Source organism: Callithrix jacchus, chromosome 5, assembly GCF_049354715.1.
Source record: "Callithrix jacchus isolate 240 chromosome 5, calJac240_pri, whole genome shotgun sequence".
Taxonomy (NCBI): Eukaryota; Metazoa; Chordata; class Mammalia; order Primates; family Cebidae; genus Callithrix; species Callithrix jacchus.
Genome location: NC_133506.1, coordinates 6,105,374 through 6,122,887, shown reverse-complemented (window position 1 = coordinate 6,122,887; position 17,514 = coordinate 6,105,374). Strand labels below are relative to the sequence as shown.

The 17,514-nt window shown below is 46.4% G+C and overlaps 1 protein-coding gene across 1 annotated transcript; it reads left to right on the top strand.

The window, feature by feature from the left end:
* The first annotated feature begins 204 nt into the window (after positions 1-204).
* On the top strand, positions 205-12,452 carry BPIFA2 (BPI fold containing family A member 2). Its single transcript, XM_054255130.2, has 8 exons — positions 205-361; positions 3,983-4,127; positions 5,110-5,217; positions 6,506-6,658; positions 9,112-9,193; positions 10,785-10,848; positions 11,570-11,647; positions 12,269-12,452. Exons 1-7 carry the CDS (start codon positions 205-207, stop codon positions 11,608-11,610), a joined length of 750 nt encoding a protein of 249 aa, XP_054111105.1. The 3' UTR covers positions 11,611-11,647; positions 12,269-12,452.
* Positions 12,453-17,514: the final 5,062 nt, after the last annotated feature.

The following is a 17,514-nucleotide window of genomic DNA, read 5'->3' as shown; positions in this document are numbered from 1 at the left end:
CTCTGCTCACTGGCCATGTGTCTCTGGGCAAGTTGCTGTAACATTCTGACCTTGGCTGCCCATTCGTAAAACAGGAAATAACCACATCTGTCTTAAAGGAATGTTAAATGTTAGGAGTGATTGGAACTCATTGAAGATTCCATTTCTCCCTGGGCAATTCTCACTCCTGTTCTTCTCATGACTGTCCAGGTGTCAAGACAAAAGATGCTTCAGCTTTGGAAACTTGTTCTCCTGTGCAGCCTGCTCACTGGGACCTCAGCGTCTCTTCTTGGCAATCTTGGTGATGACCTGAGCAATGTCGTGGATGAGCAGAAACCTGTTCTTGACGAAGGACTTAAGACAATTGACAATACTCTTAAAGGTAAATCAACAAGTGTGATGATCAGTGTCACCTAAATTAGCCTCCTAAACACTATGCCTGCATTACCAGAGGCTGCCACCAGGGGCTACTCTTTATGGGTGGTTTACTGAGAAAAGTGGCTATTCAATTCCTGGCTGATTCGTTTATCTTTCTAGGAACAAGCAATGCCACGTGAATATCCTTCTACATATTATATCCTGATAAACGTTTGCCAATATACACATAAGGTAAATTCCTATAAGTGGGATTTCACAAGTTCAAAAACTATGCTGTTGACAAATAATCTCCTATGTTAACACTTTCTCTGACAGTCTACAAGAGTGCCTTTTTTTCCAATCCCTTTCCAGCACTGGGTATGGACAATTTTACATGCCCTGCCAGTCTCACAGATGAAAAGTGATAACTTATTTCACTTTGCATTCCTCTAATTATAAAAGAACCCTCTCCTTTTTCATATATTTACTGTGTACTTACATATTTTAACTTGAGTATTTTGTGTATTCTTAGCATATTTTTCTTTGGGGGTTCTTTTATTCACTCGTGCTAATTCAGTGAAAATTAGGGAAATTATCCCGACCTAACCTCAGTATCTGTAAGGCTACCTACCTTTATATTTAATTATATCTCCTTTTTATGCTAACATTAAAATAACTTGGCTTTCTTTTAGTTTTGTGGAAACATTAGCAGCATATCAAAAGCAGTTTTGGTAGGAGGAGGTAACTTCTGCACATGGTGCCTTTCAAACCTTGTCAAGGACTTAGGTAACTTTCAAAGATGCAGAAAGGACTCACTCTAATTTTATAGCTGGGACACCTGAGACCCAGAGTCAGAAATGTCTAAACCAAGGTCACCCTAGTGAGCTGTACAATCAGATGTAGTTATATCACCAATTTTATTTAAAGCGTCATTCTCCCAATCATTGCAGCTAGGTAGATACTGTCCATGACAGAGCCAAGTTACAACATTATGATTACATCTCTTTCCTTATATAGTTTTTGGTTTTTCCTTAAGTTAGTAATTGCCCTGTTGTTTCTCAGTTGAATTATTTTCTCCCCATGTGTGCTTAATTCTTTTCATGGGCATCATCCTATATCGACCATGACATTTATTCTTTTTTGAAACAAGGTCTCACTCTGTCACCCAAGCTAGAGTACTCTGGGAGCCTCAACCTCCTGGGCTCAACTGATCCTCCCACCTCAGCCTCCCCAGTAGCTGGGACTATAGGTGCATACCACCACACCTGGCTAAGTTTTACATTTTTTGTAGAGATGGAGTCTCATCATTTTGCCCAGGCTGGTCTCGAACTCCTGGCCTCAAGCCATCCTCCTGTCTTGGTCTCCTGAAGTGCTGGGAGTATAGGCATGAGCCACCACACCAGGTCACAACATTTATTCTCATCCCCCTGTTCTCCAGAGACCTATCATAAGACATGTTGTCCTCCTCCTCCTATAAGAATTACTGCTTCCTTTTTTTGCAATTGCTTTTGGTGTCATGAAGTCTTTGCTCATGCCTGTGTCCTGAATGGTATTGCCTAGGTTTTCTTCTAGGATTTTTATGGTTTTGGGTTTTACATTTAAGTTTTTAAACCATCTTGGGTTAATTTTTGTATAAGGTGTAAGGAAGGGGTCCAGTTTCAGTTTTCTGCATATGGCTAGCCAGTTTTCCCAGAACCATTTAGTAAATAGGGAATCCTTTCCCCATTGCTGTTTCTGTCAGGTCTGTTGAAGATCAGATGGTTGTAGATGTGTGGTGTTACTTCTGAAGTCTCTGTTTTGTTCCATTGGCCTATATGTCTGTTTTGGTACCAGTATCATGCTGTTTTGGTTACTGTAGCCTTGTAATATAGTTTGATGTTAGGTAGCATGATGCCTCCAGCTTTGTTTTTTTTGCTTAAGATTGTCTTGCTATACGTTCTCTTTTTTGGTTCCATATGAAATTTGAAGTAGTTTTTTCTAATTCTGTGAAGAAAGTCGATGGTCGTTTGATGGGAATAGCATTGAAAGTAAAAATTACTTTAGGTAGAATTGCAACGTTCACAATATTGATTCTTCCTCTCCGTAAGCTTGGAAAATTGACAAATGGGATCTAATTAAACTGCAAAGCTTCTGCACAACCAAAGAAACTAGCATTAGAGTGAACAGGCAACCTACAGGATGGGAGAAAATGTTTGCAATCTACCCATCTGACAAAAGTCTAATATTCAGAATCTACAAGGAACTTAAATTTACAAGAAGAAAACAAACAACCCCAACAAAAAGTGGGCAAACAATATGAACAGACACTTCTCAAAAAAAAGACACTTATGCAGCCAACAAACATATGAAAAAAACTCATCATTACTGATCATTAGAGAAATGCAAATCAAAACCACAATGAGATACCATCTCATACCCGTAAGAATGGCAATTATTAAAAAGTCAGGAAACAACAGAGCTGGCAAGGCTGTGGGGAAATAGGAACGCTTTTACACTGTTGGTGGGAGTGTAAATTAGTTCAACCACTGTGGAACACAGTGTGGCGATTCCTCAGGGATCTAGAACCAGAAATGCCATTTGACCCAGCAATCTCCTTACTGGGTATGTATCCAAAGGAATATAAACCATTCTGCTATGAAGACACATGTACACATATGTTTACTGCAGTACTATTTACAATAGGAAAGACATGGAGCCAACCCAAATGCCCATCAATGATAGACTGGATAAAGAAAATATGATACATATACACCATGAAATACTACATAGCCATAAAGTAGAATGAGAGCATGTCCTTAGCAGGGACATGGATGAATCTGGAAACCATCATCCTTAGCAAACTAACAAAGGAACAGAAAACCAAACACCGAATGTTCTCACTCATAAGTAGGAGTTGAACAATGAGAACACATGGGAACAGGGAAGGAAACATCACACACTGGGGCCTTTTGGAGGCTCGGGAGCAAGGGGAGGGAGAGCATTAGGACAAATACCTAATGCACGTGGGGCTTAAAACCTAGATAATGGGTTGATAGGTGCAGCGAACTATCATGGCACATGTATACCTATGTAACAAACCTGCACAATTCTGCACATGTATCCTAGAACTTAAAGTAAAAGGAAAAAAAAAGAATCATTGCTTTCTGGGCCTGCTGCAAAGCTGTCATTCTGGAGCTCTCATCTGCTATTTCACGGTTGGAGTCATTTTTTCTCCTTGATTCTAGATTTTTCATTTCTTGAGTGTATTCTCTTATTCTTTCTAGTTTTTCGAGCTCATGTGAGCATCTCAGTTAGCACAACAGACCCCTAAGTCACTCCTAGACACTGGTGTACAATAAATATCAATTGCCTGGCCAATTGATTGATTGCACTGTTGATAAATAACCAGTATATTTATTAATAGTTTGGAGGCAGCATGGAAGAAACAAGAGTTCCCTGGCCGTGTGACTAGACACATTTCTTAACCATCTTGAGCCTTTATTTCCTTAGCTGTAAAATAGTTGACAATGACAATATCTACCTCACTGAGCTGTTATAAAGTTTAAATAAAATAACATGAGCAAACAGTCTCACCCAGTAGATACCTGGGGCATCGTAGCTACTTCGCAAGTGGCGCGTGACACAAAACGGCGATTGTTTTTGGCAGGCGTCCCGGAGAAACTGAAGGTGGACCTAGGGGTGCTTCAGCAATCTGCCGCTTGGCAACTGGCCAAGCAGAAGGTCCAGGACGCTGGGAAATCGCTGAACAATGTCGTTTCTAAACTGCTTCCAACAAATACGAACATTTTGGGGTGAGTTGGTGCTTCAGGGTGGAGATCTTTGCTCTAAGAAAAGGGAATACACGTCTTTGAGGAGGTAAGTTTAAGGTGAAAGACAGATGGACAAGCCTCGTTCCTCTCCCACAGAGCCAAGGTGGTCTGAGTGAGGCCAGACCCACCGGAGTAAATTAGAGGCAGGGCTCCAGGGCCAATCTGGGCATCCTATGGGTTCGAGCTTCTGCATTCTTCAATTTCAGGGTCAGGGTGAAGGTTATATTCATCTTTACCCCTACCTGTTTGCTGGTGCATGGAGTCCCTTTCCAAAGAATAAAACTTCTTCTCCACATATAACTGAGGGTAAAAGCCCAGATCCCCTTAGGGGAAGGGAAACTGGAGTCTACATCACGTAACCCCAGGCAGTGGATCTGCTCATAAACTTTTTTTTTTTTTTTTTTTTTTTTGAGATGGAGTTTTGCTCTTGTCGCCCAGGCTGGAGTGGAATGGTGCGATGTCAGCTCACCACAACCTCCACCTCACGGATTCAAGCAATTCTCCTGCCTCAGCTTCCCAAGTAGCTGGGATTAAAGGTGCGCACCACCACACCCAGCTAATTTTTTTTTTTGTATTTTTAGTAGATGTAGGGTTTCTCCACATTGGTCAGGCTGGTCTCGAACTCCCGACTTCAGGTGATCCGCCCACCTCGGCCTCCCAAAGTGCTGGGATCACAGGTGTGAGTCACTGCGCCCAGCCCCACTCATGAACTTTTAACGTCAGACAGTTCTGGCCTCTAGCTCTGGCTCTGACACTCACTCCCCTGGGAATCTGGGGGGAAATCACACCAGCCTGAGCCTCAGGGTGCTGTACCATAAAATGGAGAGAATCAAACCACTGAGCAGGGCTATAGTGAAGGCAAGGGTGATGAGGTCCAAACGCTCAGCTCTAGGCTGGCACAGGGAAGTGCTTGGTAAGTGGCTGACACGGGGAGTGACAAGGGTGAATTGTGGGTTTCACGCAGGTTGAAAATCAGCAACTCCCTCATCCTGGATGTCAAAGCTGAACCGACTGATGATGGCAAAGGGCTTAACCTGAGATTCCCTGTCACTGCGGACGTCTCTCAGACCCTGTGAGTACATGCGAGAAGCTGAGATTTGGGAAAGGCAGTTCAGCCTGGCTGAGGGATGCCCAACCTGGGAATGAGCCACCTCCTCCCACTGCTGGGAGACCCTGTGCCTCAGTTTTCCAATCTGTGAGTGAGAGGAGCCTTCTGGGTCTAAGATCTCAACCTTTAAAATGTTCTAAGGAACTTTGGCCATAACCAAGTGTCTTTTAAAAACAATGCTCCATTGAATATAGTTTTGAAATCATGACATTTATCTGGCTCTAAAATTTGAAAAGTTGAGAAAACAGAAACGTTTATTATTCTTTGGCAAAATTTCCTCCAGCATCATTTTGTCTCTCAAGATTCTGTCTAAATAGCAGTGACCATCACAGAAAAATGCCTAGTACGCAGTGCAAAACCCAGGAGTACACAGTGACAGTGTGTAATAAAGTGTGTGTGTTTGTGCAAAATGTAAGTTTAAACTCTTAATTTTAGCTGGGAGTGGTGGCTTATACCTGTAATCCCAGCAATTTGGGAAGCTGAGGTGGGAGGATCCCTTGAACTCAGGAGTTCATGACCACTTTGGGCAACATGATGAAACCCTGTCTCTACAAAAAGTGTAAAAATCAACCAGGTGTGGTGACGAACGCCTGAATTCCAAGCTACTTGGGAGGCTGAGGCAAGAGGATTGCTTGAGCCTGAGAGGTCAAGGCTGCAGTGAGCCCTGATTGCACCATGGCACTCCAGCCTGGGCGACAGAATGAGACTCTGTCTCACAAAAAATTAAAAAATTACTTTTAAGGGAGATAGAGAGACAAGAAATGAGCATGTATGAAAGAACTTCTGTAAACTACATGCACTCATGATGCCATCCCTCATTAGCTGTGAGGTCTTGGGTACTTAGCCTCTCGGTACCAAGGTTTCCTCATTCAGAAAACAGGGATAGGAATAGTACACTTCCCTCAGCATTCTTGTGATGAATAAATGAATTGTAAATGAATCCAGATGAAATACTTTTTTAAGTACCTACACATAAATTGTTGTCAATAAATATTAACTATTATTGTTTTACTTATCAGTGTAATGTTGTATAAAAAATTCATGTGAGCTAAACCCAAGTGGCCAGGAGAAGAAGCCCCTGATATAAACATGGAAATCTCATAGAGGATATGGACCATGTTGTTATCACCCGGGTCATGTTGACATCACACATAGACATTCTGACTCATGTCCACACAGGTGGAGGAACCCAACGGGACAACCTGAAGGACCCCTTCTAGACTCTGTTCACGGTGCATCTTATTTCCTGCAGGCCCATCATTGGCCAGGTTGTCAAGCTGAATGCCTCCTTGGACCTCCTGACTGCAGTCAAAATTGAAATTGACCCCCAGACCCACAAGCCTGTTGCTGTCCTGGGAGAATGTGCCAATGACCCAACCAGCATCTCACTTTCCTTGCTGAACGCGTAAGGTCCCATTCATCTTAGCAGAGCTGGGCTCTAAGGAAACCTGGGGACCCCTCATTTCAGCTCTAGTCCTACACTAGGAGGAGGCCTAGTGGTGAAAGTGTTCCAGCTCTGGAGTCAGGTTGGCCTTGGTTCAAACGTCAGCTCTGCCACTAACTTGTAAGTTTATCAGCAACTTGATTTCTCTAAGCCTGTTTTCGCATCTGTAAACTAGGGGTGTTAATAATAACTACTCATAGGCTTCTAAGATGACCAGATGAGAAAATACAAATATTTAGCTTACAGCCTGGAACACGCTGCCTCTCTGCCTCCTGGTTCTCTCTGTTACTGTGACTGCAGTGTTGAGCTCGCCCACCATAATCATGAATTTGCTCATTTCGCCTTTTGACTCTGTCAGTTTCTGCTTCATACCTTTTGAAGATCTGTTGTTAGGTGCATGCACGTTAGGCTTGCTGTGACTTCTTGGAGAACTGACCCCTTTATTGTTACTTAATGTCCCTCAATAATAATAATAACGATATAATTACATTTACCTTCATGCCTCCAGCTGGGAGGGAGAGGGGAGAGTAAGTGCCTGCCATGGGCTCTAATTTCAGATCGTCCCCAGATCATCCTCCACCCAGTGGAAATTTCTGGAAAGGAGATCTTGAAAACTTAATCCTCTCCATTTAAATCATTCATCTCTTTTAATCCACAAAATCTACATCTTAAGCTCTGTGTTTGAAAGAATAGGTTTGACTCAGGCCAGAGGGTGGAGGGAGAAAGAGTGACGCTGGCTGCTGGCTGGGGGAAGATGAGTGATCCAGGTGCCAAGGGCTGGGGCTGCTCGGCCTTTGGCCAGGAACAAGGCTGGGTCCTCAGCTCTCAGCCCCGTTGGCCATGAGCAGAGGACGCTCCCCTCACCCTGCACTGAGGGAGCTGAACACAGGTTTCCCAAAGACCCCTGAAAACCAAAGAAAAGCTCTGTGGTCAGATGTGAGTTGCGAAGGCCAGGATGTAAATTCAGAGCCCGGAGCCTGCTGGGTGCTGTCTTCCCAAGCAGCCTCAGGGACTCCATCCTGCGGCTCTGGGTCCATGCCCACATCTGTGAGAGGGCACCACTCTGTGGCTCCAGATACTTCCAGGGCCTTTCTTTGCACTTGTGGTCCAGCCCCAAGTGCTCCTCCCCATGGTCGTGTAGGCTCTGTTTGATCTGGCCCACCCTTGTATCCCCGCACCCTCCCCTCACTCACTGTGCCCAGATACAGTGGCCTTTGTTCTATGCCTCAAATACGCTCTTTCCCAGCTCAAGACCTTTGCGTGGGTGGCTCTGGCTACCTAGAGCTCCTTCTTCTCACTGCACCATGGTAGATTTCTGCATCTTTCAGGGTCTTCACAGGGCTCCTCCTATTCTCTCTCCTACATGTCTACTCTCTTGCCTTTTAAACACTTTCACAAGTTCTCAATATATGTTTAACTGTATGTTCATTTCATTCATGCTTTCAGCCAAAAATGTGTTGAGGCCAGGCACGGTGGCTCACACCTGTAATCCCAGCACTTTGGGAAGCTGAGGTGGGCAGATCACTTGAGGTCAGGAGTTCAAGACCAGCTTGGCCAACATGGCGAAAGCCCGTCTCTACTAAAAATACAAAAATTAGCCAGGGATGATGGTGGATGCCTGTAATCCCAGCTACTCAGAAGGCTGAGGCAGGAGAATCGCTTTAACTGAGGAGGCAGAGGTTGCAGCCGAGATTGTGCCATTGCTCTCCAGCCTGGGTGACAGAGCAAGATCTTGTCTAAAAACAAACAAATGGTGTATTGAGCATCTGCTATGTGCCAGGCAGGCACCGTTCTGGGCTCTGGAGAACTAATTGCTGATGGCACACAAGGAACCTGTTCTCGTGGAGCTTACCTAAGGGAAAGCTAAGCTGCCCTGGATCTGCGTTCACATCTGTGAGCATTACCTTTAATGGGGCACTGGGATAGCAAAGCTCTTAGCTAAGTAGTCAGGAAGGGCTGCCCTGAGGAGGTGGCAATTATGCTGAAAGCTGAAGGTGGGAGGAGCCAACCTTGGCAAGATTTGTTTAGGTCCCACATTAAGGTATGTTTGGACCCTTAATGTTTAGGTACCAGGTTAGGGGATGTTTGTATTTTGCTCATTCGGCATCCTCAGGGCCCAGCTAGGTTTCTGGTGCATAGCTAGTACTCTGTAAATATGGGTTGAATGAATAAATGAATGAATGAATGAATGAATGAAAAGGTCTCTGTGCTGAGACTCTCATGAGGCACTGGGCGAACCACTGTCAGATGTGGGATTCTAAGGGATGATCCATGTGGATGGGAGGCACTGTCTGTAGTTAGAAAGGCATCTCCATGTCCCTGGCGTTTACCTGACTCTGACTCCCCAGCTTCTTGCCAGTCCCCCTGCCTCTTGCCCACTTGACCAGGCTTTAACAATTCCCTGTGTTTTCCAGGCAAAGCCAAGTCATCAACAGGTTAGTGAACACTGTGATCAACACGGTGAAAAGCACTGTGTCCCTCCTGCTGCTGAAGGAGGTGAGTCTCCCCCTCCTTGGGGTCCAGATCCAGGCCTGGCGGGGCAGGTGGGGGAATTTGCAGGCCTGGCTGTATCCTTTGGGCACTCTTCCTTTGGAGGTGAAAACTTCTCCTTGGGAGGTCAGCTGGATCCTCCTCCTCTACTAATCAGCCTGGTGGGTAGCCGGGGAGGGCAGAGGCCTGACATTGGCTGAAATTGCCAGGTCCCAAACTTGGACCAGTCACCATATCCATGTACTACCAATATGTTTTTGTAGCTAACATCTTCAACACAATTGTACTTAAATATGTTTCCTTAGAAGCACTTATTTTTAAAATAAACTTTATATCTCCATCATAAATAGAAAATTAATAACACATATCATATAATCAATGAAAAAAATTAACCCAGAGTACCATGTGCAGGATTCCTAGGCCCAAAGTTCCAGAGACTCTAACTCAGTCATTGTGGAAGAGTACCCAGGAATGTGGGTTTATAAAAGAAGAAATCCTCCAGGTGGATCTGTGACCCACTGAACCGGAGGTTAGTTATATTCCACGTGCGGTCCTCCACCAGCTTCAGCCTCACCTGGGCGCTTGATAGGAATCTCAGACCCTACCCCAGACCTGCTGAATTGCAATCTGCAGGGAACCGTGTACACACAAGAGCATGAGATATTTGACCCTTTAGATTCCAGGGTTCCAAAGTTCAAGGTTTCTAAGCATATGGGGATGTTAACACTAGATTGTAGATTTTTGAGGTCCTAGAGTTCTAGTGTTCTAAAGTTTTGGGATTCTAACACACTAGCATTTCCAGATTTAAGACTGCTGGGATCCCGTTGTTCTAAAATCCTAAGGTTCAGGTCAGGTATGGTGGCTCATACCTGTTATCTCAGCTCTTTGAGAGGTTGAGGTGGGCAGATCACTTGAGGTCAGGAGTTCGAGATCACCCTGGACAGCATGGTTAAAACCCTGACTCTACTAAAAATACAAAAATTAGCCAGGCGTGGTGGCACGTGCCTGTAACCCCAGTTTCTTGAGAGGCCAAGGCAGAAGAATCACTTGAACCTGGGAGAGATTGAGCAGAGATTGCACCACTGCACTCCAGCCTTGGCAACAGAGTGAGATTCTGTCTCAAAAAAAAAAAAAAAAAAAAAGGCCAAGGATGGTGGCTCATGCCTGTAATCCCAGCACTTTGGGAAGCTGAGGCAGGTAAATCATGAGGTCAGGAGACTGAGACCATCCTGGCCAACATGGTGAAACCCCATCTACTAAAAATGCAAAAATTAGCTGGGTATGGTGGCATGTGCCTGTAATCCCAGCTACTCAGGAGGCTGAGGCAGGAGAATCACTTGAGCCTGGGAGGCGGAGGTTGCAGTGAGCTGAGATTGCACCACGCACTCCAGCCTGGAGACAGAGCAAGACTCCGTCTCAAAAAAAAAAAAAAAGAAAAAGAAAAAGAAAAAATACAATACAATACAATCCTAAGGTGCAAAGGTTTTAAGATTCCTAGAAATGAGCCTCTCTGTGAGTGGCAAACAATTTGTTCCCAGCTGAGGAGAATGATCTGTTCGTCCTCCTTCTCCTGACCGTCCTCTTCCTCCTCTCTCAGATATGCCCACTCATCCACATCTTCCTCCACAGCCTGGATGTAAATTTCATTCAGCAAGTCATTGGTAAGTCACAACCTGGGGAAGTGGGGGTCTTCTGAGGCAGGCATGGAGCTCTGTGCCCACCCCATAAGCAGTTCTCATCAGGGGACCCTGGAGAAGTAGAAGGACCCACCGTCCTAAGCAAATTGGGAGCTGTGGCTTCCCCTCCACAGACATCTGGGGGTTCTCTTTGGTTTTGGGGTCTCCAGGCATGGCTGGGGTTGCTGGGGCAAAATGGGATAAGTAAAGGTGTCGAGACCCTGGAGGTGACCCTTCTATGAAAATAGCCACAAGTCAGCCAGGCATTCACACCTATAATCCCAGCACTTTGCGGGGCTGAGGTGGGCAGATCACTTGAGTTCAGGAGTTTGAAACCAGCCTAGGTGACATGGTGAAACCCCATCTCAAAAAAAAAAAAAAAAAAAAAGGAGAAGAAGAAAGAAAATAGCCACAACTCTAAAAGAAGAAAGAAAATAGCCACAACTCTAGTCCCTAGTCCTTCAGGCAGTCACCCTGCGCTATGTGCACGCTCTCACTGGATCCTTCCAACAGCCCTGTAGGGGGGGTACTGTCATTGTACCCACTTTCCAGAAGAACAAACTGAAGCTCAGAGAGGTGGAGTGACATCCCTGGGGTCCCACAACTGTCAGGTGACCTGCTGGAGAGTGGCAGCTATTGGAGTCTGGTCTCGATTCAATTTTTCAGCGGCAGAGACTAAGGACTCCTACTGATTTTGTTTCTTTAGATAAACTTCAGCAGGAAACCCAGCTGCAAACCCACCTCTGAAGAGGATGAATGATGAGGACCACTGTGATGCTTGCTGGTGAGGAGCGAGGCTCTGTGCCCCAATGCGCTGGGGCCTATGGTGAAGCAAAAGCCAGGCATGGCTTCCCTTCTTTCTGTGTTAGCAGACTGCGCCTTCATCTCAGTCATAGACTGAGCCCTGGCCCCAGTCCCAGGCTAGGCCCTGACTCTGGTCACACTCTGAACACTGAGCCTTTATCACTGAACTCTGATTCTGGCCACTGACTGAGCCTGGACCCTAGTCACAGACTGAGCTTTGTTGCCAGTTATTGACTGAGCCTTAATCTTGGTCACAGACTGAGCCCCAACCTTGGTGTCAAATGGATCCATGATTCTGATCACATATTGAGCCCTGAACCTGGCTCCAGTGGTGGCCTCCAATCAATCCTTTTACATCTGCCATTGTTCCGAAGGAAGGTGAGGGGAGTGAAGATGGGTCAGTGCCAGGTGCCAATGAAAGACCCCAAACCACAGGTGCCAGTTCCTCCTTCCAGGACTTAAACGACATGGGATATTGTGGGAAAGAGCTGGGACTCTGGATCCAGGTCAACTTGGGTCTCATCAAGCGCCCCGTGGATGCTAGCTGTGTGTAAGGGTAGCCTGGCTGCGAACGTCCTAACCTCCTGTGGTCTCATTCTAGATTGGTTCCCAGTGGTTTGCCCCACCCCCTTATAGCATCTACCTCTGGGAAGCTGCTGCCACCATCCAACCAGCATGAAAGCCTGAGTCCCGCAAGAAGGACCTTCCCAGATGCCCCTTCTCCTCTCAGTCAGAACAGCAGCCTCTACACATGTTCTCCTGCCCTTGGCAATAAAGGCCCATTTCTGCACCCTTCTGTGTGGCTTCTTGCCTTCCCTCCATTTGGGATTTGTTGGTGGGAATTGGGGAGGGAGGTTGGGGGCTGCAACTGGGGTAGGAGAGACCTGGATCAAGAGCTAGAAGCCTCAGTGGGAATATCCAGCCCCATCTCCTGGTTCTATTAATGGGACCACTGAGACACAGAGAGGGCAAGAAACTAGCCCAAGTCACATAGCCAGTCTGTGGCAATAGAGACCCCTGATCTATCCCTTCACACATTCAACAGGTATGTAGTGAGCACCTACTCTGTGCCAGACAGGCAGTGGGAACTGGAAAGTCACATTCTGAGGACAGCCCCACCAGCACTTTCTTCCATTCCTCTCCAGGTGCCCTGAGGATTCTTGGAGAATTAGGAGACACCAAGCATAACTGGAGTCAGGAGTATAAGGCAGAGCAACACAGGGTTGGAGGTCTGTTAGCCGCCCCCGCTGCCCTCTAGGGGTCCCACTGAGCTGAGATGTCTTTTTCCAGGTGGTGCTGAGAGCCCTCGGTTTGTAGCACCCAGGATTCACCCACCTCTCCCATCGCCTGAGAGCCTGTGCACCCACCTGCCAGCCTCCCTAGTGAGGCTGAGGACCCTGGAATGCTCACCTATCCTATGGAGATCAGCTTCTCCCTCCACCCAAAGCCCCTCCATCCACACTCCAGAATGCAACTCGGCCCATACTGTACCAGGCTATGGCAGAGAGAGCATCACACCGCTCATGGCAACACATCATAGGGGCTGCCATGCACGACACGTGGGCTCCACTGATTCCTTATCACATCCATGCACCAGAAGAGCCATTATCATACTCATTTGACAGAGGAGGACTCTGAGGCTGATGGAAGCAAAGTGACTCCGCCAGGTCACACAGTGAGCAAGGGGCAGAGCTGGGCTTGGAATCCACAGCTGTAGGGCCCCTGAATTTACTACAAATGGGGACACTGAAGCACAAAGAGGGCCCAGGCTCAGAAAGGTGACATCCTGGCTTCCAGGCACTTTGGCCGCTACTCTCGCCAGCCTCCAGCAGGCTTCACTTTCCTGGCCCAGGACAGATGAGGTGCTCTGGGTGCTGTTCTTCTCCCCCATGTGTGGACCCTTGGCTCTCCCTTTGCTGCAGAAGGGGCAAGTCACTGCCCATTCCCTGCAATCGCGTTGGCCTCAATGCATGCCGTCGCCTCATGGTCCCAGCAGCCCCTCCTTTCCAGAAGGGACACCGGCACCAGGAACCTTTGCCAACTTTGCCAAGCAGCCATCTCATTATTGTGCACAACCCTGTGAGGGAGGGACTGCTCTTGTCCCCAAGAAAACTCATACTCGGAGAGACCAAGGCCACACAGAAGACTGAACCCAGCTGCTGATTCACTCGAGGGCCTCCTCTCTGATGAAGGCAGCCTCACAGAGTCAGGTGACCGACAGGGGCCCTTTGATTCCCTGGAGTGACCTAGAGACCTTGGACCAGCAAGCTGAATCCTCTCCTGAGCCCCTCTGCTGAAGACCTCATCTCTGTTGGTGACTGTGAGTTGCTTGGCACAGGGTGAAACTGAGGACTTGGGCAGATCTGAGCTCGACTAGTCCCTGCCACTTCCTAGCAGTGTGATCTCGGGCAAGTTACTTAACCTCAGCTTTCCCACCTGTCAAATGGAATTAGTAGTAAAGTCTCCCTCACTGGGCTTGTGAGGAGTAAATGAGGAGTCAGTGAGTGGAAAGTGTTTAACCAGGGTCTCAAACGTTGGCCTCTACACACTGAAACTACTGTTATGACTGCCATGCTCAGGTTTGTTGACTGACTGATAAAAACACTAATATGGTAGAAGAATCTTGGTCCAAGGAGATCTTGAGTTTCTACCTTGTCTCTATGAGGGAGGACTACTAACTAACTCCCAATATGCATTCTTCTCTCCCCAAGTTTTGGCAGGACACATGGCCCCCAGCCAGAGACCACATCTCCCAGCCTCCCTGGCAGTTAACTGTGGCCATGTGACTAAGGTCTGGCCAATGGCATATAAGCAAAACTGATCACGCAAATTTCACTCCGTGCTTTAAAAGGAAGGGGATTCCCTCCACTTGCTTCTAGCATTCCTCCTTCTCTGCAGTTAGAAATGGAAACAACTGGAGCAACTGCCCTGGACCCAGAGGTGGAAGCCCTGTGTTGAGAACAGCACAGCTGCTCCAGGAGCCCCAGACCACTCACCCCTGGTGTGTGAAGGGAGAAAGGAATGAACTTGCTTATTTAAACCACGATGTTGGGGTCTTTTTGCTAAGTTGGCTTTGCATGTCTGGCAAACCTGCAGGAGCTCCGACAGGATGGTACTGGGGAAATACGCTCGTGGAGCCAGAGATACATGAAAAGATGCACCAGAAGAAACGCTCTTGATTAGAGATAGCTCTTATTCAGACAAACAATATCTGTTAAAACACCAGCTGGACTAGCTAATCTTCCAATCAAATACCAAGATGGGAAATTCAGATTGCATTGTGTCTTGTGTCAAATGTGGCTTCATCTGATTGACTGCTATGTTCAGATGTGCAAGGACAAGCAGCCAGGTGGGACAGCCCAGAACGGTACTGCTCACCTTTACCTGACCAAAGCACTCTGCCCATCAGCACTGATGAGGCAGGAAAACAGGGTCTGGAGGCAGGGAACAGAAGTTTCGCCATGTTGGCCAGGCTGGTCTTGAACTCCTGACCTCAAGTGATCCGCCTGCCTTGGCCTCCCAAAGTGCTGGGATTATAGCCACGAGCCACTGTGTCTGGCCATGTTTCTCTTTTTCTAAACATGCCTCATGTAGAGTATCTCTGAATGCAGCTATGTAAAAGAGAACCAAACTTGAGTGACTTCTCCAAATAACTATGTGGAATTTTTTGTAAGAAAAGCTGAAATCAATCTGATTTAAATGTGCGAAGAGGCAGCTACGTGTTTAGAGTTCCCCCAGATATTTTCACCTAACTGATGCTTTCCTTCCTAAGGTTGACCAAGGCCAGTTGATTCTTTTAAATTAAAAATAAAGGCCAGGTGCAGTGGCTCACGCTTGTAATCCCAGCACTTTGGGAGGCCGAGGCGGGCAGATCACGAGGTCAGGAGGTCGAGACCATCCTGGCTAATACAGTGAAACCCCATCTCTACTAAAAATACAAACAATTAGCCAGGTATGGTGGCACTGCCTGCAGCCCCAGCTACTCGGGAGGCTGAGGCAGGAGAATTGCTTGAACCCAGGAGGCAGAGGTTCCAGTGAGCCAAGATCACACTGTTGCACTCCAGCCCAGGTGACAGAGCGAGACTTTATCTAAAAAAAATAAATAAATAATAATAATAATAAATAAAATGTCCCATGTAAAGGATGGAGGAGTGTTTTATCAGCTGCCTTGCCTTTCTGAGGTTCCTTGCTATGAGGTTGAAGATCTAGGCTCCAGTAGGAGAGAAAGACCGCCTCATAGGAAAGCTGAAGAGATGGCAGGAACCAAGCCAACCCCAGGCTTCACTGCAATTTTACGTGCCTGTTGATCAGTCTCTTTTAGGGCATTCTATATTTTGCGTTCTGATGAACCTAGAAGTTAAAACAGTTGTTAAACAGATCACGCTTGTGAGTATTTATCTCTCATTTTGTACAATTAACCAAAGAAACAAAGAAACAAAAAACACCATGAAGTCCTGTGTTTGTCTTTTTAATAGACAGATGAACTCTGTCATATGAATAAGTACTGAACTAATCCATTTAAAGGGAGTCTTACATTGGAAATATTTCAAATTGGTGCAGATGGAAAAGACTTTTTTTCTTTTAAGGCCAAAGACAAGAATGTCATGCTATCCAGGTACAATTTGCTCTCTGTTCAAAAAAACCAACATAGATATAGACATTTTACCCTTCTAAGTAGCTGTGTCTCAACCCGTTGCCATTGATTTCTTTGGAAATGGCTTTAGAAATTTCCAAGTTGCGCTGGGCGCCATGGCTCACGCCTGTAATCCCAGTACTTTGGGAGGCTGAGGCAGGCAGATCACTTGAGGCCAGTAGTTTGAGACCAGCCTAGCCAACATGGTGAAACTCCAACTCTACTAAAAATACAAAAACTAGCCAGGTGTGGCAGTGTGTGCCTGTAACGGCAGCTACTTGGGAGGCTGAGGCAGGAGGACCGCTGGAACCCTGGAGGTGGAGGTTGCAGTGAGCTGAGATTGTGCCACTGCACTCCAGCCTGGGTGACAGACTGAGACTATGTCTCAAAAATAAAAGAAAAGAAAGAAATTTTCAAGATGTCCTTGAGTTGTCTAACCATGGACATCAGCAGTTGTCTCCCCTCTACCATGTAGAATACCTGACCTTAATAATCTTCCAGATACAGGAGGATACTTGCTTGTTTTTCAAAGTGTTTATTTACTGCTGCTGCTGTTTGATTAGAATGTATTACATTTTAAAATCTGCTGGAGTGGTGGGGGAGCGGGGAGAAATCCTGTAATGGACCTCATACACATTTATCTCGTTGAATTCAGATTTTCACTGAGTGATGCAGTGAATGAGTCTTTGGATAGGTGTGGCAACTGAGGGTCCGAAAGGTGACATGACTTGCCTGAGGTCGCATGGCTGGTCAGAGGCAAAATTGGATTTAATCCGAAGTTCATCTCCTCCATAGCTTTCCCTGGTAGCCAAAGATGAATGAGAATTTTCCTTGCTGACTGTATTTTGTGGCAATCCCACCTCCCACAGAAAATACACAAAGAGGTACTCAAAATTCAGGGTTTCTTTTGGGCAGTAACTAACTTGGGTCGGTGCCAAGCCTTAGTCCATGCTGTTCCAACCACCTAGGACACCTTTCCTTCTCCCTCACCTGTTGGTTAAATCCTCCTCAGCCTTCCAGACTCTCTGCTCAGGAGTCACTTCCCAGGTGAGTGGGGACTGCTCCTTAATGTTTCCAAAAAAGAGTCACTGTATTTCTCAACTTGAAGGTCTAATCGAGCTTGCTGTCACCAGCGTCCAATGCAGAGAGGACACTCAAAAAGCATCAGATCTCAATGGCATGGCTTCCAGTCTCCTCATTCACCTCTCTGCCCC

Excerpts from the sequence above, each read along its gene's own strand:
- BPIFA2 (XM_054255130.2), top strand. The coding sequence starts at position 205 with ATGCTTCAGCTTTGGAAACTTGTTCTCCTGTGCAGCCTGCTCACTGGG. Across the intron at positions 4,128-5,109 it reads ACAAATACGAACATTTTGGG|GTTGAAAATCAGCAACTCCC; the intron begins GTGAGTTGGTGC and ends GGTTTCACGCAG. Across the intron at positions 6,659-9,111 it reads TCACTTTCCTTGCTGAACGC|GCAAAGCCAAGTCATCAACA; the intron begins GTAAGGTCCCAT and ends TGTGTTTTCCAG.